The sequence below is a fragment of the Stigmatopora argus genome, chromosome 21, assembly GCF_051989625.1.
Source record: "Stigmatopora argus isolate UIUO_Sarg chromosome 21, RoL_Sarg_1.0, whole genome shotgun sequence".
NCBI classification, from domain to species: domain Eukaryota; kingdom Metazoa; phylum Chordata; class Actinopteri; order Syngnathiformes; family Syngnathidae; genus Stigmatopora; species Stigmatopora argus.
Genome location: NC_135407.1, coordinates 5,952,965 through 5,980,065, shown reverse-complemented (window position 1 = coordinate 5,980,065; position 27,101 = coordinate 5,952,965). Strand labels below are relative to the sequence as shown.

At 42.9% G+C, this 27,101-nt stretch overlaps 1 protein-coding gene and 1 long non-coding RNA gene across 3 annotated transcripts in view; both read right to left on the bottom strand.

Moving 5' to 3' along the window:
- LOC144067225 (uncharacterized) overlaps positions 1 to 13,169 on the bottom strand; it is a 74,818-nt gene extending 61,649 nt beyond the window's left edge. The window contains exons 1-3 of the long non-coding RNA XR_013297870.1: positions 13,071 to 13,169; positions 10,742 to 10,862; positions 9,443 to 9,516 (exon numbers count right to left, since the gene is read on the bottom strand). This is a non-coding gene — a long non-coding RNA (uncharacterized LOC144067225). The remainder of the gene's footprint in view (positions 1 to 9,442; positions 9,517 to 10,741; positions 10,863 to 13,070) is intronic.
- Positions 13,170 to 14,876: 1,707 nt separating this feature from the next.
- Positions 14,877 to 25,773, bottom strand: khdrbs1b (KH domain containing, RNA binding, signal transduction associated 1b). Of its 2 annotated transcripts, XR_013297804.1 has the most exons (11): positions 25,396 to 25,773; positions 24,201 to 24,322; positions 23,737 to 23,853; positions 23,290 to 23,436; positions 20,925 to 21,055; positions 20,655 to 20,856; positions 20,505 to 20,572; positions 20,220 to 20,278; positions 19,934 to 20,126; positions 17,850 to 17,925; positions 14,877 to 15,898 (listed from the first exon to the last, which is right to left on the bottom strand). XR_013297804.1 is itself a non-coding variant. In XM_077590424.1 (9 exons), exons 1-9 carry the CDS (start codon positions 25,490 to 25,492, stop codon positions 20,020 to 20,022), a joined length of 1,050 nt encoding a protein of 349 aa, XP_077446550.1. In that variant the 5' UTR covers positions 25,493 to 25,773; the 3' UTR covers positions 18,776 to 20,019. The 2 variants fall into 2 exon arrangements, 1 of the variants encoding a protein (XP_077446550.1); XM_077590424.1 differs by lacking the exons at positions 14,877 to 15,898; positions 17,850 to 17,925 and having other exon boundaries at positions 18,776 to 20,126.
- Between the last annotated feature and the right edge of the window lie 1,328 nt (positions 25,774 to 27,101).

The window sequence follows — 27,101 nt, the reverse complement described above, 5'->3', positions numbered from 1 at the left end:
AATACATAGTATATATATATACATATTTAGATTTTTTTTTAAATAAATGGATTAAAAGAACTGGATTAAAAGCCCTGAATATTCAGTTTTTTATAGATCTAAAACAATGTTTATTTTAGCTTTTTTAAATATATTTTTAGATTTTACAAAATGATTTTTGAACTAAAAACACCCCAAAAATGGATTAAAAAAATACAATCATTGATTTAAAAGGGGGAAAATCAGGAAATTTAATATACATCTATACTCTTCATTTTAATTTGATCCTAAAACAGAAAGTCGGCACTCATGATTTACTTTCCCGGGCCACACAAAATGATGCGGCGGGCCAGATTTGGCCCCCGGGCCGCCACTTTGACACATGTGGGTTAGATCTTTTCTCCATTGTACGTTGCATTCACTGAAAATCCGACAAAAGCTGCTTTCTGCATTAAAAACTATTCTAAAAATATTGACTTTTATTTTCAATTGGCCCGGGATGACTTTTGAAGGGTTTAAAATGCACATGAATGCAGTTATTTTCCTTATTTAATGCTCCTGGGCAATAGCAGTGAACTGGGTTCACAACAAACGGCACTTTTCAAAAAGAGGCTTCAAGCTGTTAATTGCCACTGCTAGGCCAAGCATACAAAGTTAACATAAAAAGTATAACAGCTATTTAAAACAAAGTGCACACATTTATAGAATTGGATCTTCTTTAATAAAAACAACTCATTAAGCGTTTATAGGGGGAGGAGAGAACAGATTAAAAAAGCGGGTTCTTTTTTGCTAAGGAGGACAATTTGGAAAATGTTTGATACTTTTTGTATCTCAAAATTTTAATTCATTGTAAAAAGATGTTTAAAAAGACTAAATATAGTTTTTTTTGTTTAATCTTCATTTTGAAAACGCCTGATGAGTACATTTTACTACATTTATTTTACCCCGATCCATATTCCAACGAGTATGGAGCAAAAAAAACAAGAAAAATCAAAGGGAATTGTGTCAGTTAAATCATGTAAAGTAAATCCAGCCTGAGAGCCGCAGGCCTCTATTTTGTGTCCTACAATGTGCGCTGCCTTCCGGCTGATTGAGCTGTCACAGCGTTTCGGTCACCGCGTGGATTCTTCCGGAGAGAAAAAGCTTGATGCGTAAATTGAGCATCAGGGAATGCATTGAACAAACTCGCCAAGCTCGCGTGGTGCATCTGGCGTTGTCTTAACTCATGTGACCTCTTTGCTTAGAGTACAAGAAAGTCCAGCGGAGGCTTTGAACAAGACCCTCGGATTGGAAAAGTGCTTCCCCGCCATTTTTTGCTTGCCACTTTTCTGACTTCGCCTGCAAGAATAGTCACTAGATCGTCGGGTTGCACGTTTGTAATTTTCTGCGCAAAATGATGACACCTTGGTAGACTTTTCGGCAAGATTGCATCACAACATTTGTGTTAAAATGCGATGAAAAGGCCGTTACAAACATTTTGCAAAGAGTCGCCAAGGTCATCTATCGCTATTTCAGGTCTGCCACGCAATTTCGATGATTATTTAACACTCCTAAGGAGTTTTTCTGTCGATCTTTTGTTAAACCGTTGACTGCAAATCGAGTTGTTTGCAGGAATCGGACATGGTGGTGAACTATGGGAGTGAAGACACGAATGAAAGTCATTAGCTGCTATTGACGTCCAACGTTTTTGGTCGTTGGCGAGCAAGGGCGCCGAGAGATTGGCAGCCAGGGAGGCATTACGCGGCAGAATTTCGCACATTTCGGCGGATACATGGGAAAGAGGCTTCTCCTTCGCTCCAGGCAAAGTCGTTAATGCCGCGACGATGGAAAGATGGGCGAAGGTGACAGACGACGGAAAAGCGGCGAGAATAGGAGGGAGAGAGCAAGAAAAAAAGAGGGCGAGTGTCAGTGTGCAGAGGTGATGTTGCCACTGGCATTATCTTTCCTACCTTCTGTTAAATACATCAGCATGTCTGTCAGTGCCGCAGCTCGCTTTAGCGCAGACACATTTCCACACAAGAAAAGTGCATAAACTCAATCGCTTCCATCGACACACACATGAAGTTTTTACACACTAATTAAATGGTAGAATGGTGACACAGAGAATTTAAAAATCATTCATAAGACTTTTGAAATTGTAGAATTTGAAAAAAAGTCATTCTTGGAACGGTTTGCCCCTGCATAGTTGAAAATGATCATTCCCGAATCAGGGAAGTGACTCAGTGGAAAGCAGTAGTTTACATTAAAGATTCTCTCTCTCTAAAAAAAACAAACATATTATCTAGTTTGCTGGACAAGAGTGAAATAAAACTGTTTTTTAGTTTATTTTACAACAGAGTTGTGGCTCAATCAAGTACAAACTATTCAATTCAGCACCACAGAAAGGCCATTTCAAGGAGGACACATTTGCATCATCATGAACCCTGATACGCTATTACTATACTTTTATGCATCGTACATCCTGATGGAGAAAAATGCCAATAGGTTGGAAGCCAAAGTCGAACTTGGCTTTCTGTGGAATTAAAATTTGTGCATCCACCGCCTTAAGACTGAAGCAAAAAGAGGTCTTTATATAAAGTTGGAACAGCATTTTTTTCTCTCCTGTCCTTAGTAAATATTCCCTCAGTATGCTGCTCTTATCTCCCCGAACACTCTGTCCTGGTGGAGTGGATGTAGAAGCTTCGTGCATCTTAACACCGTGTTTGACCTGCCTGTCTCGTCTGGTGGTCCGGGAGGGATAGGGGTAGAAAGAAAAATCGGGTCAGGTAGAACCTCCATCACCGCTCCAAAAAGAAAGACCTGTCTGCATTCAAGTCTCAAACGCACTGGCAGGAAGGAGCGGTTTAAAAAAAAAAAAAAAAAACGCAGATGCGTGAGGACAGCGTGAGGAGACGCTCCAACGCACACACGAGTACAGCCGGTCCAATTGCGGAGAAGATGGATGCAGCCTAGTCGGTGTGGGAGCTGAGATAGGAATAGCGGGAGGACAGCAACAACGAGTATTTGCCTGCTCCAACGTACGCTCGCTACGAGATATCTCCAGATCACAAAAGTGGAAGTTCATCTATTAACTAACCAACTGGAGAGAATTGACGTTGACAGGCAATGACAATGTGGGAATCGAACCCACGTGAACTGCGGTTCATGTCGGTAAACCATTGCACCATCGACTATTATGGCCGGTGAATATTGCCTGTCACAATTTCCACTCCACGGCCATCCATTCAGTAAATGCCCCATCCACTCTTTAAGGAAAAATGGCGTGTTTTTTTTTCGAGGCTAAGGATGCAAATGAGTCACCTTGTCAAGGCGAGGTCTTGCCAGACAATGACGACAATCTCCTTGCTTGTACTTTCATGTCGGCAAAAAAAAAAAAAACACCTAAAAGAACTGAGTCATCCTCAATAATCTCCCTTTGGCGCGATCCCCAAAAGCCACACAAATACACCTGCGTTGTGCAACCCAAAAATGAGCGCCGTACTTCTCTCCGTCCAGACAACCCGCAGGAGGCTAATTTGCTTTTTGCATGAGTAATGAGCGCAATTGACCAAAAATGCAACTTAATTAGGGGACACAAGGACACGTAAAATAACGTGACGGGATGGAACAATGTCTTGCCACTGCAATCTGATTTGATAATCACCCATGACAATGAGGATTTTGTCTTTTCGTGCCTTTTTCTTATCTAGTTCTACAATGACTTCTGTGTCTGTCTGACCAAGGAAATTTCCAGAATACGGGATGAAATAAAGTTCTAATCCAATCTAATTTTATCGTGCGGATGCGCACATCAACAGTGGATTCCACGGGACTAGTTTGCATGTGATTCGTAAAAGTCACTCGCATTGTGTGGACTACGAGACAGTGGGAAGTAAGACATCCCGCTGTAATATCCAGCATCTGGCAGGGATTAGTGCCAGGCGGTGCCTGCGTCCAATCTCATGTGGCATTCTGTGCATTGACAGACTCTCTCTCTTGCTCAGGATGCAACACACAGAGAAAGCAAAATGGCTCGAGGTGTACCAGAGAAGTAGAGGCGTGGCAAACAAAGTTCCGGGGAAAAAATAAAACATTAGAGTGCATTTTGGCCTCGCAAACGGCACTAATGTGGAATCGAGGGTTGAAACCATTCGGTTCAGAGCCATAAAAATCAGAGATTACGTAATACTGACAATTGTTATGAAAGCGGAGAACACGGGCAGTCCGAATTTGGTCACGTGGCGTGAATTTCAAATAATGAACATTGACAAATTGCCCTGATTTCTGGTTAAATGCTACCAGGAAGTAGCCTCGGTCGACATCAACGTACACACGCTGCAACGCAGCAAAGGTGGAAGACAATGCAGAAGAAGCAGACTTGTTTACATTACCAATAATCCCTTCTCCCTACAAGGCCGATCTATTGGACGGCGTACAAAGAAATGTTTTGTGTTATTAAAAAAAAAAAAAAAAAAAAAAGAGAGAACCTCAAAGCACAAATATGGCCCTCGGTGAGATTGTCTTCTTTGCTAAATATTGCAGGAACGGCGAAGCAGCATTGAATCACCAGTGTTTGCTGCCCGTGGGTGGCGAGTGTAGCGCCGACAACATTGTTTGTTATTTCAAAAGCTGAGTGCAAAGCCCGCATGTATTGTGCCCGAAAGCAATTATTGCCGCGGATGAGCGCCATGCCACGTGTCCTAAACCACGGGAGGGGAGGCTGCCGGATCACCGCCTGTACTAGAAATGTGGACTGTCTGGTGTAGGCAGCGATTAAATAAACGAAAAAATATATAAATTTAAAAACAATTGACATTGGTTGTCAAAATCGTAGGACTGAGATCGGTTTGAAATCAAAACCTTTCACTCCATGTATTTCTGACTTCATAAATTGAACGTGGAATGAGTTATGATCGTTTGGGTTTTGGATATGAGCATTTAGCGGTGAACATTGAGCAAAGTCATCGAAGCAATCACAACTACAAACTTAAAAATCTCTCCACCAAAGCTTTGTTCTCTCAAGGATGTGTCGACCCCGATCAAAAGATGTCGTTAGCCTATTGGGATGATGAACTTGCAAAAGCGCTATCATCACCAAATCTGGTTCTTTCCCACCAAAGATCTATCGCTGACACTCAAGGCCTTGAAGTCACTTTTTAAGGATTTGCTACATCACATTTCCTCTTCTTCTGTAGTTTTGCACATAATCAAATAAAGACAGAAAAACCAAGCTTAACCAACAACAAAACAAGTGTAAAATATGAGAGCGCCTGAGTAAATGGAAAGAACAAAACAGAATGCTGACAGTTGACCGAGTTGCGTGACGTTTTGTTAACCCTTTATTTTCCGACTATTTTGGACTTGGACTGAATTCTCAACTCAAAGTGATGTATCCCTACGCCTGCGAGAAGACAATGACGTATCCCTACGCCTGCGACAAGGCATTGTGGTGTTGCCAACTCGAAATCTGATTGGTTAAAGCAACAGTCTTATCGACGCTTGTTTAATGCAGCAGAGCCTGCAGAACTGATTGTGAAGGCCTTGAGGCAGATTTCTGACCCAGGCAACAAATAGTGGCTGAAATGTGATTGGTTAAATGCTTCAATATGAAAATACACATCTGAAAGCAGTGCAACCAGGGGGGAAAGCAATGAAAGGAAGCTAACAGACAATTTGGGATTATTTAATAAGTATTCATGGACAAAATATAATATATGATTCAGATATTTCTTAGGCCCGCAGAGAAGGCCTTGAAGGCCCTGACGGCCCGAAACTGTGAACCAAGGCCGAGCACCACATGCCTTGAAAACGGGATGACAGATGTCAACATTCATGTTATTTGTTTGGATAGTTTAGGGGGCCTTATTCCGATTATTACGATTTTCCTTCATTTTGACGTAAGACGGCGCCTATAAGAGCACGAAACGGCATGTGGCAAATCAGTTTTCATGTAAACGCCAAGGAGAAAACTATCTGGAACCTTCAGCACTGGCTCGCGTTACCCCGAGGTGACAACAGTTCGAATTCAGTGCAAGAAAAAACAAATCAATGATCGCTAGCGTTCACGGTATGCGGATCAATGGTATTAAGAGTGATCAAACGGGGTGTCAAATCACACCCCGAGGCGTGCCATGTCCCACTCGCTCAGCCGCAGCTACATTTAGCCACGATCCCGCTCCCGGTTTTGTAACGCGCCGCCTTGCTTTCGTGACACCGTCTCGAGGGCACTGCGAGATAAATGAGTCTACGCTCGGAACAGGGGCGGCTAAGTAAGCGAGCGGCGGGAGAGGTGGCGGCTCATTTATGAATTATATTAGGATTTACGAGGCAACCAAGCACTCAAGTGTTTTATCACCTCGCCACCGACGAGAAAATGCGCCAATGCCACCGCCAATGATTCAACTCTTGTTTTCTACCCACATCACAGGAAAACTGACAATCGGGAAAATCCGGGAATATCGACAGTCAGCCAAGAATTTTCCGCAAACGGGGTGACTTTCGCTATAAATTCCATCCATATCGGAAGGCCTATAAGCTGTCGTTAACATGCGGCGCCGTGAGTGAGCCCAATCAGGCGTGGCGAGAAATTGCTGCTAATCTCAAAAAGTCATGTGAAGGGATGAGGAACGAGAATGGTGGCTATGTGTGGTCACGCCGCAGAAGCCGACGTCCTCAAAGTTCTTTTGCCGCTTCACTGAACCCGGATTGGGATCGAAATTGCCTCACACGTGTAAAAAAATAAAAAATAAAAAGAGAGAAGCGTCTCAAAAAAAGCTTACAGGCAGCAGCTAACTTTTTGTTTCTTTACTCTCCACCGGCGCTAAAAAATCTGCATTTTCGAGATGGTGGAAAAGATTTGTCTTCAAAAGTTTGCGCTGATGCAAAGTCCACACAGAAACAAGTAGCGCGGAAGGTGCTAAGAAGATTACATCCAGATAAAGAGATTATCCTTTTGATGATATCCAAGAAGTGAGAAGAGCAACATGCAAGCTTTGCAACTTCCAGATAAGCAACAACACAATCAAAATCCAGAAACTTCAAAAAACCTAGCCACACATGAATATAAAACCAACATACTTCATCTGACTTGACTCCAAAATACTATAATAAAGGTATAACAGCGATCACAACGGTACACGGTCGATTGGTCGCCGGTCTTTTGGTCGCCCGGAAGGTTATTGATAATTACCATTTAAATCGTTGCTCAAATTCCCTAAATACAAACTGCGAATTACTATTTAACTCATACTTAATGCCCTAGTAATTATTAGGCTAAAGAAAAGCTCCAAATTTCCCGGACTTTAATTGTTTTTTGCTGGATAACTTGTTAAGACCCTGACTGACGTCCCTTCCTAAGGGGACAACTCATGTACATACAAACTCTTATACACTCACACGTCGGCTCAGTGAAAGTGCTCATGGCCATTGTTGGCTTTAATTGATGCATAGACCCGTGTTGTTTTACCTTGTTTTGTCGCCGGTCTTTTGGTCGTCGGTCTTTTGGTTGCCGGTCTTTTGGTCGCCCGTTGTCGCGGTCCGGGCGACCAAAAGACCGCGACCAAAAGACCGCGACCAAAAGACCGACGACCAAAAGACCGGCGACCAAAAGACGGCGACCAAAAGACCGGCGATCAATCGACCGCACACGGATCACAACATGGGAAAAAATCAACATTTTTCCAACCTACAGTACTATGAGCTTATCGCAAAGTCTATCGGTATTAGAAGAAGTCGTATACGCTCCAAGGACGCAAACTTGGAGTGTTCCACTTTAATATTGAAAGACATTTCTCAGTCAATCCCAGAATCCTAATCAAACATTCCAGTTCAGCTCACTAGATGCGTGTGTCGAGTGCCACGCGCTGTTTATTTTTTTTGCAGTCGGTCGAAAGAAAGTAAGAGAGAGAGAGAGAGAGAGAGAACGCTGGTTGCCAAGTACAAGTGCAACGGAGAAACTTTCATCTTTGCCAAGCACTTTTGTCGCCTGGTGGAGAAGTTGCAAATGAGAAGTCGAGGGCGAACGTTGTGGGAGGCACGGAGTCAGTCGGCTCCGCTCCCACTCGCGACTCCGCCGACGGCGGGTGGGCGTTTTCCCGAGGATGGCGGCGGGACTCGGTGAGGCGGGGAGGAAAAAAATAAAATAAAATCGGGGAATGTGCACCTTATAATTCAGCAGCATAGACGGCGGGGCGAAAGTGAAAAGGGCCTCGGCGTGGGATGGATTTATTGCATCCACTTCCATCAGTGTGTGTAATGATGCTGAAAGGCTGCCGGGTGGTGGGGGGTTGAGGGGGGGTCTAGTTAAATTAAACAGTCCCTGTCAGCCATTGTTCGCTACCAATAGCAGCTTTAACGCTGTCTGAAAAGTGCTGTATGTTTCCCTTTTTTTCGTGTCACTGTCCTATACAGGAAGCAAAGGCACAAAATGGCGAGGGGGACTATAGACTCTTTAAAGTACCCATAAGGAGGTACTTTCCTGAATTTGATAGGCACAAGATGGAGTCCTACACCAAAATAGTGCAAAACAAGGTTTTAATGAGGTGAGTGAATTGAACAGAGAAGGAAGTCGAGTCGCCGCTACGTATTCTTCTGTTTTGATCAAAACATTTGACTCGAGATTGCTTTGACCGAGTGACAAATGATGTGTTGCCAATGACAAGTTGCTAATAAAGTACTGAAATAAGCAGATAAAAGTGCACCCTTTTCACATCTTGGGATGAGATTTCATTTGCTATGCACGGTTGCCGGCATTCATTCTTTCTATATTGCAACAAGAAAATATATGCAGGTTTGGTTGTTGCTGAAGCCGATTATTTACTGTTGTTTTCGGAACCTTATTCACCGATAAGGCCTCGGGGCTGAGTGCAAAATGGGCCCCGTGTGAATTATGCAAGCTCCTAGCCGCCGAGATCAATAGAGGTGCTGTAAGTCCAAGCTGCTCTACATATTGAATCGCTTGGCCGTGTTGTTGCTGCATTGGTTCTTTGTGTTACAGCAGCCGTAGATTATGTATGTGCATCTTAAACACCTTTCCGACGGGTTGCCTTCACTAGGCCCGGTCTTACTAAGGGAGAAACTTTAGAATCTGTTGACGCTGGGAGGTGTTCTTGTTTGGATTTTTTTTTCCCCCATGAGAAATAATGGCGAGTGAATTCATTGATTTCATGATCTAGCTATTATTGACTCTGATTAAACATGTATAATTTACTTATGCTGGACTCTTACCAGTATAACGACTAGGGACGCATTGTATGATACAAAAAGGTAAACTTTCATCCCTTTTCAGTTCAGTATAGATTTAAGTATACACAAATAAGCAAATGTGATCAACTTGAAATGTACAGGAACAACATACATCATACTAAAAGTTTAACTTTCATCCATTTTCAGTTGGGATTATTGATTATGAAAACAATATGAAATGTACAGAAACAACATTATACATAAATCATGTGTGTTATGTATACTTAGAAAATGGTCCTACCTGTAGTCTTGTAGTAATCTTTAGCTTGTCTCCTTTTTTCGGAGGCTAATCAACAATCACATCCCTTCATTCCACTAGAAAGACAAAAAAATGAATATTAGTGATTATATCAAGCTCATTTCAAAAGCATCAACTTGATGTACCTCAATACATATTGAATTTTTAACTTTCCTCCCAAATCTGGAGTAAACTTGGATAGATTTGCCTTACGCTGAACGTAAAGTTCATTTTATTTTTTTTATTTTTCTTGTATATCCAGCATGGCAGCACCAAAGCCAGCTTTGTGTCCTTTCTTTTATACAGCCTTTTAAAATGTGTTCATGTGTGCCCTACTTTTATTTGACTTCATCCACGGCCTCGGGGCGGGTCGCCGCTCACGAAGCTGAACGCGATAAAGCGGAAGACTTCCAAAAAAATTTCCCGAATGAACCCACCCGCTTTCTGGTTTGCCTGAAAGCATTTTTTAGGGCACAACTCCAATGTTTGTCATTCAACAATTTCCTAGCTCGACCAATGATTGCCAGAAGGACAACCACAACGACGGCACTACAATTGATCCGATAACATTTTTATTCATTCATCTCGGCTGACGGGGGTGCTGGAGCCTATCCTAGCTAACAATGAGCAGTGGGCAGAGTACAACCCCAATTGTTTGCCAGTCAAAAAACCTTCTGCGCTCATTTCTAAAGACAATTTAGATTAACCAGCCTGCTATACGTGTTTTGGGGGATGTGGGAGGAAACTGGAATACCCTAAGAAAACCCACGTCCTTGATCTCAGGAAAAAAATGTTGCTCTATGCTAAGCTTGTGTATTGAGGCAATGTTTTTTTAAGGATGCGGTCCACTCAGAAAATGAAAGCGACATTTGTATTATAGAGCGATCTTCCTCTAAGTACATTGTTTTTCTTTGCTCGCTTTGTAATCCGGGAGGGAGAACCGGGGCCCTAATTGCCTCTCCTTGGCAGAAGCCTCCACCGTCTGAGTGCTGAAGTCTGCGCGAATCCAGGTGGGAGATCGCCAAGGATGATGAGCGAAGAAAATGGGGCTGGGGGTCTGGCAATGTTTGACTTGAGTCGCGAAGACGCCGGCGCGAGAGGAGAGCTTGTCGTTTTCGACCAGACCGTAGCGGATTCCGTTCTCATTTGCGTCCCTTTGCGTTTCATCCCGCTTCTGCCGACCGAAGCCTAATGACGTCCCAGGTGACGGCGAGGCCCGGCAGCTGGTGGCGTCGCCCGACTTCAAGGACGCGCGAGGGGCAGATTGCCACGATACGGCGGCGTCTCCGTCGACTTCGCTACCTTTTGTGCTCCGGGCGCCGCGTTCTCCAGGCGCCGGGCCGCTTCGTCTGCGGCTTTGTAGAAGGACGCCAGTCACTTCGCCAGGGCGCCACGCCCTGTCGCCGATGGTGCGAGGCGACATCTGCAACAAAAGAATGTCAGATTAGAACCAGCAGGCGCCAATCAAGTTCTAGGCAGCCATCTTCCATCCCTATAAAGCAGGACTTGGACCTTTTCACCAAATAATCCAACCCTTTCACTTCACCTCGTTTGCATGCAAACACCGATAACAAACTCATTAGCATTTTAAGGCACCCGGCCACGTCACGGCGGGACCCTCTGGTGCGCGCAACCTTGACGACTTGAAGACGGCGGCTCCTGCGAGATCGCTGGTGCTCTTTTGAGTTATTCTAAGTAACTGGGACACTAGTTGCGTGTTTTATCCACACACAGGCACTGCTCATTAGGTTGCGTGTTACATTGGGATAGGGACCTTGTAACAATCGCTAATTATTGAGGCAGACAAATGACAAAACAAAACAATACTTGTCTGGAGAAACACTTTCTGGGAAAATAATTTGAGTTTGGGTTTGATTTATTTGATAATGGACCGCACATATTAATGAACATATATAAATGTAAATATGTAAGATTGTAGCTTTAGGCTAATTTCCATTTTTTCTCCCTTGTGTAGGTACAAGATAAATGATGACACATACTAGACACATACACACATACACGTAGCACAATTTTAGACAGCGTCGTGATCGCAATTTTGGTCGTCAGGCTTTAAGATGATTGGCCAAGAGGTTCAGAGACGGGAGTTCATGTATGTTAACTAGTATTATTGAGTTCCAGGTATGAAGATAGAAGGTGCTTTGGCTAATTTAGCACTCATTTTGAAGAGAACTACACAGTCACCTCTAGAGCCAGCTCTTGTTGATGTGTTGGATTTTTTTGGGTACAAAATCTTGCAGTATTGTTCCAGTTTAGGCCTTTGTGGGTTTTTTAATATGTGACAGTGGTGGTGCGTTTTTGGCTTTCTGTCCAATATTTTCAAATCTTGCTTCAATTGGTTTAAGTGTTGTTAGGCAGTAAGTCATGTGTGATATGATCATTGTGTCAAAATATAATTTAGCTGACTCAGGTTTTAGATTGTTTCTAAAGAACCTAAAATTGGAACAATTGAATTTTATTTTATTTGATGAGGCTGTTCTGTCGTGAATTTGAGGGAGAAAATGGATGGGAATCCAGTTCACCAGGAAAGTGGCAGAAGCGCAAAATAGGAGAAGCGGAAATGGGGAGAAAAGAAGAGATGGAGCGAACAAGCCTAAATGTTTTTATATCTGCAAGAAATTAAATGAGACGGTGTGGGCGTAAAGCTGCAATTTCGGGGTCTCGCAGTGGTCAGGCACATGCTGGAACTAATGGAAAAACACAAAATGTTTTAAAGTAAACTTGAAATCTTTCCTTTAGCCGCTCCTCGGGCCAGAAAACGTGCTTAGTAACCTCGGCAACAGTTCAAAATGGAGGCAAAAACATTTGAGTCCATTTCATTTAAATTGTAGTTGAACCTGATTTAAAGTAATTCCCAGGGGTCATGATTTAAAAGTGATTAACACATTATAGAGCACTGAGATTTTATGATCAATTGTCAGTTTTTGTGTGGGGTATCTATCAGGAATGGCTACTATGCAGTTCTCTCCACGTGTGTTAAACCTATCTTCTTTTTTTTAGACATGATATATGCGTTTATTAATCCCAAAATACATGCAATCAAACATTTGTTATTAGCCACAATGTATGTATTATGCATTTCAATCCATATGGGAATATGTATTGGTAAGTGTCATATGGATGTTCAATATAAAGGATGCTTTTACATATATGAACAATTATATGGGAGCATAAATTAATGAATTATATGTAAAAACATTGCTTTTTTGGTAACAATATATGGAAGGAGCGTCGTGACGTCATACACCCGTAGGGGGAGCAATGCACGTGCCGAGACAATTTCATCAATTTTTGCAACTTTTTCAAGTTTTGCAATCACTGATTTCCTATATATTTATAACGTGTATTAATCTTCTTGCTTTCATTTGTGGGGATGCATATTTTGACGGATGGATTCTCAATGCATTAATAAATCGATGCTTTATTCACCTCAATCTGCAGGTGGATTTAATCACAGCTAGCGTTTTTAGTCTTTACTTCAAATAGCAATTTCTGATGGGCACCAAAATATGACAGAACACCTGTTCGCAATCGGCCTACAAAATAACAAAATTTCCAACAAACAGATCATGCAAAATTATGAATAATATGAATAATTGCGTTATGCGCTCACCCGTATTTCGTCGTGACCAAAACAAATTAATGAGCAGCTGCGTGGAAAAGTTCCAGTCAAGACATTGGCTCCAGGAGTTGGTCCAGTGCATTATGGGACTTGTAGTATAGCATGATAAAGTGCTTTTAGTGAGTTGGAAGCTTTTATAGGAAAGGGAAAGGTTAGGAGAGAAGCAGGTTTTGTTTTTTTATGGATTTATTGCTGGGTAAAGTGGCTGCAGGGATAATATTTGTCAAATAAATGTTTTTGGGGGTTTTGTTTTAACAAGTCGGCCGGCCTGCCCTGTTTCGGCGAGCAGAAAAGGGCCTTGCAGAAATATAAAAACGGAGTAAACAAATGTGCCGTCTTGTCACATCTGCACGTGGGCGGTTTGTTTGCCATGAAACGGAAAATGGCGCACCTGCCGAGGTTCCCAAACAACATGGATCATATCTTGCGCGTGTTGGCGGCGTTCCTGGCCAGCTCAACGCTCATCAGGGTGGGCAAATCCCAAGAGCAGAGGTCGATACGATCGACGGGCCTGGCGGAACCCGACCTTTGCTTAGACTACAGAGCGGAAATGAAGAAGAAGAAAAGAAGAGGAATGAAAAGTGTGCTCTTTGTGCTTCTTTGTCTCTTCTGATTGCCATCAAATATAATGAAGTTGCTTCGTCTAGTCCGAAAGCTCCGCTGGCACTACTTTTTATTGGGAAAGGGAACCGTCACAGAAAGCCAGACTTCCACAGAGGGGATGAGATAGATGGGCCAGAAATGAGTTAGATTGCGCGGTACAAGGGATGCGGGCAAAACTCAGGTATCTTTTATATCGAGTGTACGCTCCATGTAATTCATTGTTGTATACAAATAAAGCTTTTTCACAAATAGAGGGTATTTCTGCACACTACTGTATTTGCAGGACTATAAGTAGTTTGGCCTGGCCCACAACTAATACTCAAATGCTACTTACCATATTTTCCAGACTATAAATTGTTATTGTTAATATGTAACATCAACAAATGCCTATTTATCCTGTTATTGGACGAAAGTATTTTTTGGGGGACGTTGTTCCTGCACGTTTACAACTCCAATGACGACCGACATCAGTCTTTCCGTTCCTCCGGAGCTCCTCCTGAGTCAAGGCCACTCAGATGGTGAGGCTGGCGTCACCATGACAACCGCCTCTCCGAGTCGCCGGCGTTGCAGCGAGCGTCGGGATGCGATGTTCCTCTCGTGGTGTGAATCCGTCAGGACGGGGCTGTCTGCCGGATTGGCATCTCTCTCCACCGCCATGGACATGTTTAACACGTCCACCCACACGTGCTGCCTGATAAAGACCATGCGTCTCCCACCTTGTTCCTTCACCCACCCCTCCTACTTGATGCCATGTGGACCACTACATCATCAGTGCAAAGCAACCTAGCAGACTGAGGTGTTTATCTTTCCAGTCTTTAGTCCTGCCTCATTAACATACTTGGACAGCTGAGAGAAGAAAAAAAACCCGACAAAAAACACCGCACTATTGCACATTTGTAGAGGCGGGTGCTTGACATGCGGGTACATGCAAATCCAGACAGACATTAGCATGCGGTGTTCTTGGGGGCAGCTGCAGACACCCACAGAATCCCAGAACATGAATCCATTTTTTATCACCGCAGCAGGTCGCCACAAAATTGTATCGTGATTCCTAATTTGATATTTCCCATGAAAAAGCATGCCAATTTTGTTTAGTTTCAAATGATTTTCCCCATGGACGCGGTTCAACCCCAACAATTTTTTTTTTTTTTTTAGATATCTTTAATTAAGGAAAAAGCAGCAGATACAAACAAGAAAATGTAAACAGATACAATGGTTTCAGAGAAATGAATGTGCACATGGTTTTGAGAGTGACATTAGGACTAGAGTAATCCCAAGATTATCGCGGTTAATGGAGAGCAGACATTGCCGCGATAAACGAAAAACTGCAGAGTAGGGTCATTTTTTTACTTCAGTGCTGATCCTAGTAGCAAGTGGAGGATGGGGGAGTGGCTTCCACTTGCAAATTTCAGCGTGGATTTTCACATTTTTATGAACTTACAAAAAAATTCCCCCGGAAAAACCACGATGTAGTGAAACCACGATATTCGAGGGATTACTGTAGTTGTTTGTAACTTAAAAATAAATAAATCAAGGCAACTCCGTAAGATAATACGGACTGCAAAAAATAAATCGCACAATACCAAACTAATACCACATGTGCTTGTTCTTTGTCTGCCAACACGTTTCTTATCAGGAAATTTGAAAAATCATATTAAGGGAAAAAAATCTTATATATTTCACTTAGTATTATTGTTTAAGACTGTCTTTTCTTTTCACTTGGAGGTCATATACATCAAGCAAAACATGAATGCTAGTTCCTTTTCCAGAACCATTACTTTCCCCTTGTCAAAATTTAGTTCACATATTCATCATTTTTTTTGCCATGTTTGTCAAATCCTATTTTTTCATCCACGTGAGAGAACTTTTTTTGTAGGGTCACCCTGTAGTAATATTCTGACTTCAAAACATGACACGTCGTCAAGCTGGAATTAAAAACAATTTCACGGCCCGACAATAACAACGAAGAGAGTTCGTTTGAAACGAAATCAAAGTGTAACAATTACATGAGAATGTGGAGGGCTTTCGAATCAGCAAAAATAATCAAAGCGCCACTTGGCTACAGACTTGCAAACCCACGGTGCTGTTCATTATGAGTCTCTGGTGGTTCCGGGGCATGCCAGCTGAGGCCTTTGTCCGAGCTTGGACACGCTTCCCCGACTGGCTCCGGTCTCCGGTCTAGCCATTCGCCCGCTTTTCTTGTGTCTCCTGCCGGGCTGAGACCAAAGCAAAGAAAACGGAAAGCCGTCACTGCAAGCCAAGTGATAAAAATCCGTCCAGATTTGATAGCACAAAAGAGTGCGGTCGTGAGAAAAAAAAAAATCCAAACAGCACCTGTGCTTCCATCCACAAAGCAGCAAATTTCCAACATTAGCCCGACTCATTTTGGACAGTCACATCAGCGGGGGGGGACAAACAATCGGCTTTAAAGTCACAGGTCGGCGTTTTAATCAACGTACTGCGCTCGGAGGAAGTGTTTGCTTGAAAACAATTCAAGTAGTGTTTGTTTTCTTTTTTCTTCTCCCAGTCACGTTGAAAAACAATCGCTGCTACAACATCCTAATGTGAAACAGCACTCATTGAATCGATTTCAATTAGGAGTTCTCTATTAAATCAATTTTAAATAGCCAAAATATGATTCAGGGCCAAGGGTTAGCGATTCTGCCATTAAAAGTGAAACGGACAAAGCTGTTTACTTAACAAAAGCCTTCAACAAAGTCGAGATGGCGAGCTAACCGTGCGGAAAATGGCGAAATAAACAGTAAAAACCGACATAAGGCGAATTTTTGGTTTGATTAGATCCTGGTTCTACGTAGAAGGGTCCAGTTGAATAGTTTAGCTGGATTTTGTGCTCGCCAATTAAGTTGATTAGAGCTTTTTTTCCCCGAACTTTTTTCCCCGTCCTCCAGGCAGACGTTACACGGCGAGTAATCCCCCAGACGCCGCTAGAGCCACTTTTGCTGCCTTTTCCGCTCTATCCCCCAGCAACAGCTGCTCATTAGAGTGTCCAATCAGCCTATCATGCATGTTTTTTGGAATGTGGGAGGAAACCGGAGTACCCGGAGAAAACTCACGCCGAACAGTGTCCCAAAAATTGATGTGTATGGAATAAAAGCTAAAAAAACAAGTGCAAATATTACACAATGACAACTTAGCGAAGGCCCAATACAGACTTTTTTGACTCGCAATTTTTTCCCTCTAAATACGTTTTGCTGATAGCGACGTGCGCATTTGTAGACCAGTAAAAAAAAAAAAACGTAAAATGTAACCAGTAAATGATGAATCACTTTGTTCACGATATTACACGATCTGTCACCAGTTTTGAAGGAGACGTCGTCTCGCCGAGCGATTTGATTTACAGCAGCCTAAAACTACGACAGTACTGAAAAGGCGCCAAAAATAGTCGTATAAGATCAGGACATCGCGAACTGAAATGTAATTCTTTCAAAAACATTTGTAACCGTCAATGGAAGTGATTAAGAGCGAGTATTCGGAGAATATGTTTCAAGTATTGCGGTCTGCGTGGCCTGATAAAATTCTATCTTTTAAGGGAATTGAAAGTATTGGGTTTATATCAAATTCTATCTTCTAAGGGAATTGAAAGTATTGGGTTTATATACAATTCTATCTTTGAAGGGAATTGAAAGTATTGGGTTTGTATAAAATTCTATCTTTGAAGGGAATTGAAAGTATTGGGTTTATATAAAATTCTATCTTTGAAGGGAATTGAAAGTATTGGGTTTGTATAAAATTCTATCTTTGAAGGGAATTGAAAGTATTGGGTTTGTATAAAATTATATCTTTGAAGGGAATTGAAAGTATTGGGTTTATATAAAATTCTATCTTTGAAGGGAATTGAAAGTAGTGGGTTTATATAAAATTCTATCTTTTAAGGGAATTGAAAGTATTGGGTTTATATAAAATTCTATCTTTTAAGGGAATTGAAAGTATTAGGTTTATCGACAGACCGGCAGAGAACTGCCCTCCCTTAATCGAAAAAAAAAACATCCAAGGGTGCATATCCGAAGAGCTCTCACACTTATGTTTGATCTCCTGTTTTGATGAGGGTATCAAAGGCCTTGATGATGAGATGTTGACAAACATTGAGCTAGCTTCATGTCAGCGGCACAAAATGGAAAAAAAAGGCGGGTAGATAGAGCAACCAACCTGGGGGGTGACGTGGCCTCCCTCCAGCAGCGTGGGCGAGTGGGTGGGCGGGTCTCCGAGCACCCAAGCGAGAAGCCTAGTGGGAGCAAAGAAGCCAAATCAATACTCAGTTGACAGCGCACGAGCAGAGACTTGCGAGATGGAGCTCATGCAACATGTCTACAAGAGAACATCTGCTCATGCAACTCAAGTAAATTGGTAACATTGTACAAGTGGAACATTTTTTTTTTCTTTTTTAAAATATTACAAAAACAGCTATTGACTTCGATTTGGCTTTGTTGATTTTAGCAAGAGTTGCATTAACACTAGGTTAGTACACAGAACAATTATTTTAGTACATAAAATCCACTTTTAATGTTTTTTTTTTACTTTTGGAGTCTTTTTTGTCTTGGGTTGCTACTTTTAAAGCAAGTTTATGTCAAAGGATAAAAAAACACACTACCAAATTAAACATTTAGGGTTAGGTTACCTTTACAGTGGAGTTCTCTACAGTAGGTTAAAAGTCTCCTCTCCATTGCACTGCCATTAGTGTCATTCATGACAACGAGGCCTAGATCCTGAATGGTGGTTTGAATTCAGTTAATTTGCAGCGGCGAGATGAAAGCAATCGTCATATTTAAGGTTAAAACGAGAGCACAGGTAAGAGGATTGACAAAATATTATACATACCCAGGCATTCAAATGCTTTACAACTCTATGCACATTAGGAAGCTATCCGGCTTATTTTAGCGGTCTTACCTCGGGGTCCTTTTTAAAAAGTATAGAAAGAGAGAGAGAGAGTAAGCTCTTTTCAAAACAGCATTTAAGAGGGTTAAAGTCTGCACACGTCAATGGAAAACTCATTTAAGATTTAAAATGCGCTTTTGAAAGAACAAAAAAAAAGGCCATTTACAATTGGACTAGGACAGGAAACAAATCAAAGCAAGTTATGTTTCATAGAAAACCCACTAAGCTTTATTGACAAACTGCTGCAAAACATCTTTTGGACAGATTTAGTAACCTATTTAGGCAAGCGTACACAGGTAGCATAATGCATTTTTTTTATGGAGAGGGTACAGACTAAGTACAGTTAGGAGCTTTTAAAATATGTACAAGAGTTGGGATTGAGCTGCAGGATCCCTTCTCTGTGGAGAGAGACGACCCATGTGGAGATTTGTGTCCAAATCCTTTTGGATTCTCTTGTTTTTGTTTTTATTTTTTTATTTTTTCCCATGCAGTTTATGCAGAATCAATTGCCAAGACCTGAACTGTTTGGCAACATAACAAGAGGCCATTTTTTTGTGCTCAGGGAATGGAGGAAGTAGGTTTTCTGCTTTTTTTACATGACTCGAATTAAGGATGTGAGGACAGGCCATCTCAACAGTGTCTTATTAGGGCTATATTTCAAAACTCTAAAAAAAGGACAATGACAAATATTGCAGCCTACGTCTAAATGAAGAATTATGTTTTAGAACTATTTAAAAAGAAGCCATCACAAAGAAGGAATGGATGGAGTTCCATTAACGTTAAACTTGACTTGTTTTTAATCTTCTTTTGGTTTCTACATTACAAGTTTAAAACAAAAAACTCTTTTTATTGGACTATATTAAAAGAATTTTGAAATGTAGCCTAAATGGGAATCCGCAACTGAACCTTGACAGATTCTTTATTTAAAACACACAAAGTGTAATGGATCATTTAAGACAATTGGAGAGTGAGCCACTAGTAAATGGAAGTTACCATTACAAATCAGTTTTTTTTTTTTTTTTAGGGGTAAAAACAATGCCAAAAAAGCCAACGGGAAGGGGGAAGGTCAGATAAACAATACAGGTAAAAAAAAAAACTATAAAAAACTTTTCTAGAAATCACTTTGGTTGTGTGTGTGAATGTGTGTGGGTGGGTGTTGTATGTTAAGGGGATATATATTGTGCAGCCAAATCCAAAAAATAAACAAACAAAAATTTAATCAAAACAACAGAAAAAAACAAGCTAAAATAAATTTCTAGTTCCCAATGTTGTAACAAAGTCAAATTGTTGAAGGAGGGGAAGGGGGAAGGCGGGACAAAAGAAACAATACAGGAACCAAAGCCAAAACGGACAATTACTTGGTTTGGGCTGCTTTAACGCGAGAGCTGCCGATGTCGACAGGCGCTCGTCAGGGCAACCCTGTAAGGGGGAGGCCGCGTCCGCTTCAGTACTGGTACGGGTGCTGCCTGAATGGCGTCTTAGTGCCCCCTCTGGCTGTGGGCACGGCTTTGCCCGGAGCCGCTCGCTGGGTGCCGTTCCAGTCGTCCTGGGCTGAGGAAGAACCGCACGTGGATACCGACCGTTAAATGACAGTGGATGGATGGCCCGCCATGCAATCGAAAATACATCAAATACGCTCCTCACCAAAGTTTTCGTACGTCTCCGTAGTCTCCCCGTGTCCGTAGTCGTAATATTCTGCCTCTCTGGTGGTTGAACGTTTGCAGTAGGGAGGGAAGGGGTGGGGAAAAAAGCAAAACAATTACTGGCGAACAAGCATCCAGTACCTGGTGACTAAAATGTCTGCTGAGATTCTAATTGGCTTCCCGGGATGAGATCAAAACCGCCGAAAGCATTGCCAATCAAGCGAGCGGCGCTCGAGGTTGAATCGCGGGTTTCGAGCAAAGGTGGCAGGTGAAATTTGCAACTCACGCCTGGGGTTGGGCGTAGTAGCTCTCGTATGACTCGTAGGATGGGTCAGTGTAGGTCTCGTCGTAGGCCTGGAGACGGAAGAGGCTTGTTAACACACGCTCCCGCGTTTCACCACCATCTAAACACTGCAAATCTGTCGGAGTTACTTACATATTGCTCATAGCTCTCGGCGACGGCGGCAGGAGTGTGCTGGTGGGGGAGCATTCTCTGAGCGGGTCCGCCGGCGGGCGGTCTGACCCCACGGGCCGCCGCTGCCGCCCCCCTGGCGCCGACGGCTCCTCGGGCGGACGCCATTCCCCGAACGGCGCCCCGTGCGCCTCGGACCGCGCCGCGAGGTGGCATCCCTCTGCCCCTGGGAGGCGGACAGCGAGAGGACGGTCGTCGATAGGTCGAGAAAGTCGCTCGCCGCAATGTCCTTACCTGTGTGGTCCCGGGGGACCGCCGCGCCCTCTCATGGGCATGCCGCCTCTTCCTCGGCCCATTTGCTCGGGGCCTCCGTTCAGGTAGCCCATCTCCATGAACTGCTCTTGGCAGATATCGTCCGTCACGTCCTGCACGGGCAGCGGAAAATGAACGTGACTACATGTTGAAGCAAACAGAGGCTCGTTCAAGTGGAACTCTGCAGCGTGCCGACTTCCTATCCGTCCAGATAAGCATCTCCTGCATATGCCTTATGTAATATCAAATCACGCGAGTGGGCCACCGCAGCGGCCTAATGACAGGGAAATGGGAAGTCACTTTGCTTCATCTACAAGTCAGCATTCCAGTGGCATTCACAATAAAAGCAGGGCCAGTTCCATTTCATGCAAGATTTGGATCACATATGCTGTAAGTAGGGTTGGGTAATATGGCTTTTTTTTTAATATCTCGATAAAAAAAAACAGACCATGATCCCACAATGTTTTTTAACCTATTTGCTCTGTAGTGGCCATTTTCCTCATTAAACATGCGAAATATATGTAAAACCCTTCATGAAAAACAATTTTAAGACAAATACATATTCTGAACAGGTCCAAGCATACTACACTATAATGTCTTAACAACTACATGCTTTTCTAGTGGTTTGATTGACAGCAGCTGAAAGCACCACAGTACTGAAAAGGCATGCCTACTGGATCGGAACCCATCACTGTGGTCAAATCTGGACCCGATACACATCATCAAATCAACACACCACTAGTTCATCCACAACTTCACGTGACTTCTTGACTTGAGGCGGGTGCGCCTGCATGATGCTTTATGTAATTCATAATTTAAAAAACAAACAAACCAATTGCTTCCGCTTGCCCTGGCACCACAGCCCCAAAGAGAGCCACACTCTGACCCAATAAAATATTGTTATTTCATACAGCACACCTCCGGCAGAAAGAAGCTGGAGCCCTAGACGCCAGAACACAGCCCCTCGCAATTACTTTAAACGGCATGCTAAAAGCACGAGTCATTTGACTGATAGCGAATGAATCTAGGGCGACGTGTCGTGACACCGTCGCCGTATCTCACGGGCCCGCCAAGTAACACATCTTTACCTACGGAGATGTTTCATTATCTGAGTGAACTTCTCAGGAGAATCAAGCCGTAAGACAAGACTCCAGACATTTGATATCAAAGGCCTGGTTTTGCCTTTTTTTATAGAGTCCCATCAAAAGCTTCAGCACAAACCCAAGGACAAGTGCCCGTAATCCATTCAAGACTTTGTATAACCTCAGTCAAACGGCACCAAAGCGCTAAGTTTGAGAGCTTAAACGAATTCGCGCTTCAAAAGGTCCGGGCCAAACTTTGTAGTTCAATTTCTGAGGCGCTCAGCAATTTGCAAAAAGCCCCTAAATGATCGCGTCTTACTTTGATCTTGTTTATTCTTTTTTGCAGTGCCAGCAAAATTGTCAATCGGCGTCAATGTCCTCAATTGAGTTAACCATGACTACCATGACTGAGACCTGAAACGCTTGCCCCAAAAAAACTCAACATTTTAAGAGTCGGACCAATTACTTTGATGTATGAATTGTTGCTTAACAACTAGCCTTTACAATCCCAAAATTAGAACAAGTGTTAAGCCAACAGAAAAGGGTTTTGTTTGATTTACAAGGTTGGCACGAAAAAGGCATTAAATCGTGACCTGAATCCATAAGAAAACTATAAAAGCAGACAAATTGGGGCCATCTGGCAGCTTTTATTTCATACATTACGACTCTTCCCTCTCCAGGACGCTGCATCCTAATTAAGAATCCACCGCTTGTGAACACACAGCACTCCCTTAAACCAGCTAGGCCTCCGGTTCGAGCACTTTGGCGTGAAACAAATCCACCGAGTGCAGAAACGGGAAGAATAGATAGATACACGTGCATCATTGACCTTTCAATGTCGTCGACAGAGCCACCGCCACACACTGGCACCCTCGAAAAAGCGGACCGCCACTGAACGAGGGTGCTTTGTTCAAGCTGCCAGTCAGCCAGCAGGGATGAAGCCACTCGCAGTGTTGCATCAAAATTTGTATACAAAGCAGACGGGGGTATAAAACACTTAACAATGTGGATTAGATGTAAATATTGTCATCATGCTTGTGCAAGTCAAGCCTCTGTTTACACACTAAACCGATAAAAAGACTGACAGTGAATGTGGGGAGTCGGTGTAAATAACAATATGCCTGTCAATCTAAAACAATAAGCTGTGAGTGTCGCTATTCATTTAATTCATATATAACCCAATCCTGTACACTCATTTTTTTTGTTTGGATATTGCTCTAAACCAGATTGTACACTCAAACAAATAAAAAAGAGGCACAACTCACAGGAAACAGGAACTTCTTGACCTCCTCCATCGCGTGGGCCATACGCAGATAGGCATCGGGGAGGGGGGCGTACACCTCGATAAAGACGTGCAGCTCCATGGACAGGTGAGAGTACTTTGGCTCGCCGCCGTTTCTAAGCTCCTCCTCCTTTAAAGCGGAAACGACAAAAGTCACATTTGGGGCATTCCGTAGTAGCTTTTTCAACTCCAAATGCTATCCTAAAAGAGCAGATGTGCAGCGAGGGGTTCCTGCCATGTGAACGCAGGTCTACGCTTAGGGCTTGCACATGGATAGACCAGATGCGTAAAGGCTCTAGGAAACCCACAAGTGCGCCGTTCCAGATGCGTAAAGCCAGAGAATTAAGCTTTCTATTTCAACAGGGTTTCACGTGGGTAGCCAGCCTTTGAAATGTTGTTCTCATTAAGCCAGTTTAAACAATGTACATACCTTGGCTTTGTCTCTCATGGAGCCTTTGCCCAACACTGAGATCTTGGCACCAATCTCCTCCTGGAGACGTTTGATGGTGTTGCCTTGGGGTCCCAGAATTTTGCCCACAAAGTTGAACTGGAAAAACCAAAACAGAGGCGACGTTTAGTAAACGCACAACGCGGAGGCTTTCTGTAAATTATGTTTCTACTGAGAAGACGGGGACATGTTTTGTGAGTCCGAACAGAAGGCAGGAGGATTTGGAATGGGAACTGAAGTACAGCAACTATGTCTGTGAAGGGGTGTTTTTGAAGGGCTGTAATTGCAGCACTTCAGTTTTAAGATCAAGGTAAGATGACTAATTTGAGACCTCAAGTAACCCCGTGGCTTGATGTTATTGAAGCTCGACCGCGTCGCGATAAAAACAATCACGACAAGGAGATAAGGAGGACGGGAGACGAGATGGTGGGAATAAAAAAGCTCACCTTGGGGTACTGTTTCACGGGTATGAGGACGCGTTCCTTCAGTTTGATGAACTTGTTTGTGAAGAGATCAAGGTATGTGTCGTCTCCCTCCTTAGATTCGCCCTTTTGGACTCTTTCGATTTCTGGAACGAGGAAAGGGGGCCATGAAGTCGCTGTGATCATGCAATAGACGTGCTTATTTATACGAAGACGAACGAGGACACGCTGTGAGTTATTATTATCTGAATTATTCACAGGACAAGACTTTTGTAATTGATTCGTTCCCCTGAGAAATGCTTGGACCACCCAGCTAGTAGTGCGCAAACTTTTATTCGCAAGCTCATCACATGATGTTTTTAACGGAAAACAAACCAACAGGTTTGCACACGTTCCGCCTTTCACTTTAAATCTGATTATGTAATTATAACACAACGTCGATTCAGATATGTCAAAATCATTTAGAGTCCTTATGCACAGTTAGACTTTAAAATGATGTAAAAGCACGAGTGTAATGCTAAGATGATACTGTCCAACTAAATTTGCGTCGTTTTAAGAATGCATACATTGTTTACAAATTCTCAAAAACTCCTCCAATTTAACAAAACATTCTGAGGTGCAGGAATATTATGAGTTTTTAGGAATTGGGCTCGGTAACTCCCACTGTATTGCAATTTCAGATCAGATATTTTAGTCTGATCGCTAATTATTTTTACACATCATGTTGCCTAACGATTAGAGACAAAGACCCTCTTTGGTGGTTGTGCGGGGGGAGGGAAGGGGAATCGTTTAGCACTTTAGCACCAACAATTCAATTCCAAGACGGGCTATTAAGTGCAAAATCGAGTGCGAAGGACATTAGATTAAAAAATAGCAGAAAACCGTCGTTATCAGTTTGTATCGTGTCAAAGACGATGTCAATATTCTCGAGTTACTTTCAGGAAGCGGGAAACGATGATGGAAAACATAGAAAATAAAAGCAGCCAGCGTAATAATGGAACAATTACCTAAAGAAAGAAATCCCGTAGAAAATCACTCAATTGTATATAATTCAACCAAGAACAGGACGCTTCCGCTTTGAGTCACAATGGAGTACATGTTCCGTTTCGATTGTCGCCACATGGCGATCGACTGCGTAGTCGTTAACCGCCCTTCCCTCTCGACAAACTTCAAACAAACACACACAAAGATCCAACAAGACACTCGAATTCGGCGTTACCTGCTTCTAAAAGTTTCATGGCGTGCGTGAAAGACTGATCCAGGCTGTCCTTCTCCGCCAGTAGTTGGGGGAGGTATTTATCGTCGCCGTTCTCCATTTTGAGTTGGGAAAGAAAAGATGGGGGGGTTCAGTTCCGGCGGAGTTAAAAAGCTTATGGCGGCCCAAAAAAAAGATCCTAACGAAGATCGAGGGGGGAAATGAGTAGTCCTCGGTACGTAACTACAAAGTGAAGCGTGTGTAATTCTCCTTTGAGCAAATATTGGCTTCGATGTCCGATGCTTTGTTTTAACGTTTTTTTCTGTCCCAACTGCCTCGGCTTTTAATCCGATCCGCTCGGTAACACCGACTGGGTTGAAATGAGAGCATAAAGGAAGAGTCGGGAAACGGGTTTGCGAGGGGCGGAACTGACGTTACACTTACGTCATAGCGGCCGGAAAACGACGCCCCCTTGTTCAAAAAGTAGTATATTATCTCATTTTAAGTGTTGTATCTGAATTCAAAAATTATATATAGTTGTCTGCCGCTGTCAGTCACAAAAAGTCCAATGAATTTAGACTGGGAGGATTTGCTCATGTTTTATTCATGTTTATCAAGCGATCGGTGGGAGCCCGACCAGTCAAAAAATATGGATGTAGTTAAGTATAGATATACGTACACTGGAGAAATGCTTGCAAAATAAGCATTTAAAAAAAAAGAATTCAGGTTTAATTTATGCAACTTTTCATACATGCAATTGCAATTTTTATGTCCAACAAAAGTCGGAAACTAGGATTGAATCTGATCTCTGACTTGGACTTTGTTATTTCTTTCTACTGTATATAACGATTACTATTGCGTTGGCCAATACTATGGCGTTCTCCAAAGCTTCCTGAATTTTCCATGCTTTGAACTCATAGCTCTTTACTGCCTTCTAGTGGGAGTTTCGATCACTGCAGTGGCTGTTCCACATGAAAAGCTCAAATTGGTTCCATCACAGGAAGCCTTTCCCCCTCCACTAATATCGATCCCACACACTTAGTGGTTGGGAATGTCGGGAGTGGACCTTTTGGGAATCGATTCCTCCAGTCTGGATGCTTGTAATGAACCTGTCATGCCATTGAGTGAAGCCCACGAGAGGGTCAGATTCTTTGACTTGACCTAATGCATACAAAGTGGGTCCAGGTCAGTGCTTGGAAAGTAGAAGCACCAATCAACAAACCATTAAAAAAAAAAAAACGCCATCACAATTAACCACGAGGTGCATTCAGGCGTGCGTCTGCTCGGTACAAATGAGCATCGAAATGCTTTTGAGGCCAGGTCGCACGATCTCCGATCTATCTATGACCATTACGCCGTTATTAGGATGGGGGCTCGCAAAGGCCGCCCTGACTCATCTTGTCATTGAAGGAATACGTTTTTGCCTTCTTCGCCTGTGAGCGGAATTCTGATGGGCTCATAAAAGGAAGAGTTACTCCTCTTGGCAGGTGGATGAGTTCCGATCCGTTAGTTGCGTGCTCGTCCCTGCGAAGAAAAGCGCCACAGTTCGGGGGTTAACAGGTGCAAGATGGAAGCTGGTTAATGCAAACATTGCCGCAAAACCACATCACCCCCAGTCACACCCACCATAAAGAGATCTCTTAATGGTAACCGTGCAGAAAGAATTACATTGAAGTTTACAGCGGCACCTTGAAATAAGAGTTTCATGCAATTACAAACGGCAGCTTGTT

Bases quoted from the DNA above. Each gene is read 5' to 3' on its own strand.
- khdrbs1b (XM_077590424.1), bottom strand. From the start codon at position 25,492: ATGGAGAACGGCGACGATAAATACCTCCCCCAACTACTGGCGGAGAAG. The intron at 24,323-25,395 runs GTAACGCCGAAT...TCCTCGTTCCAG, and splicing joins CATGAAACTTTTAGAAGCAG to AAATCGAAAGAGTCCAAAAG. The intron at 20,573-20,654 runs GTAAGTAACTCC...TTCCGTCTCCAG, and splicing joins CCGAGAGCTATGAGCAATAT to GCCTACGACGAGACCTACAC.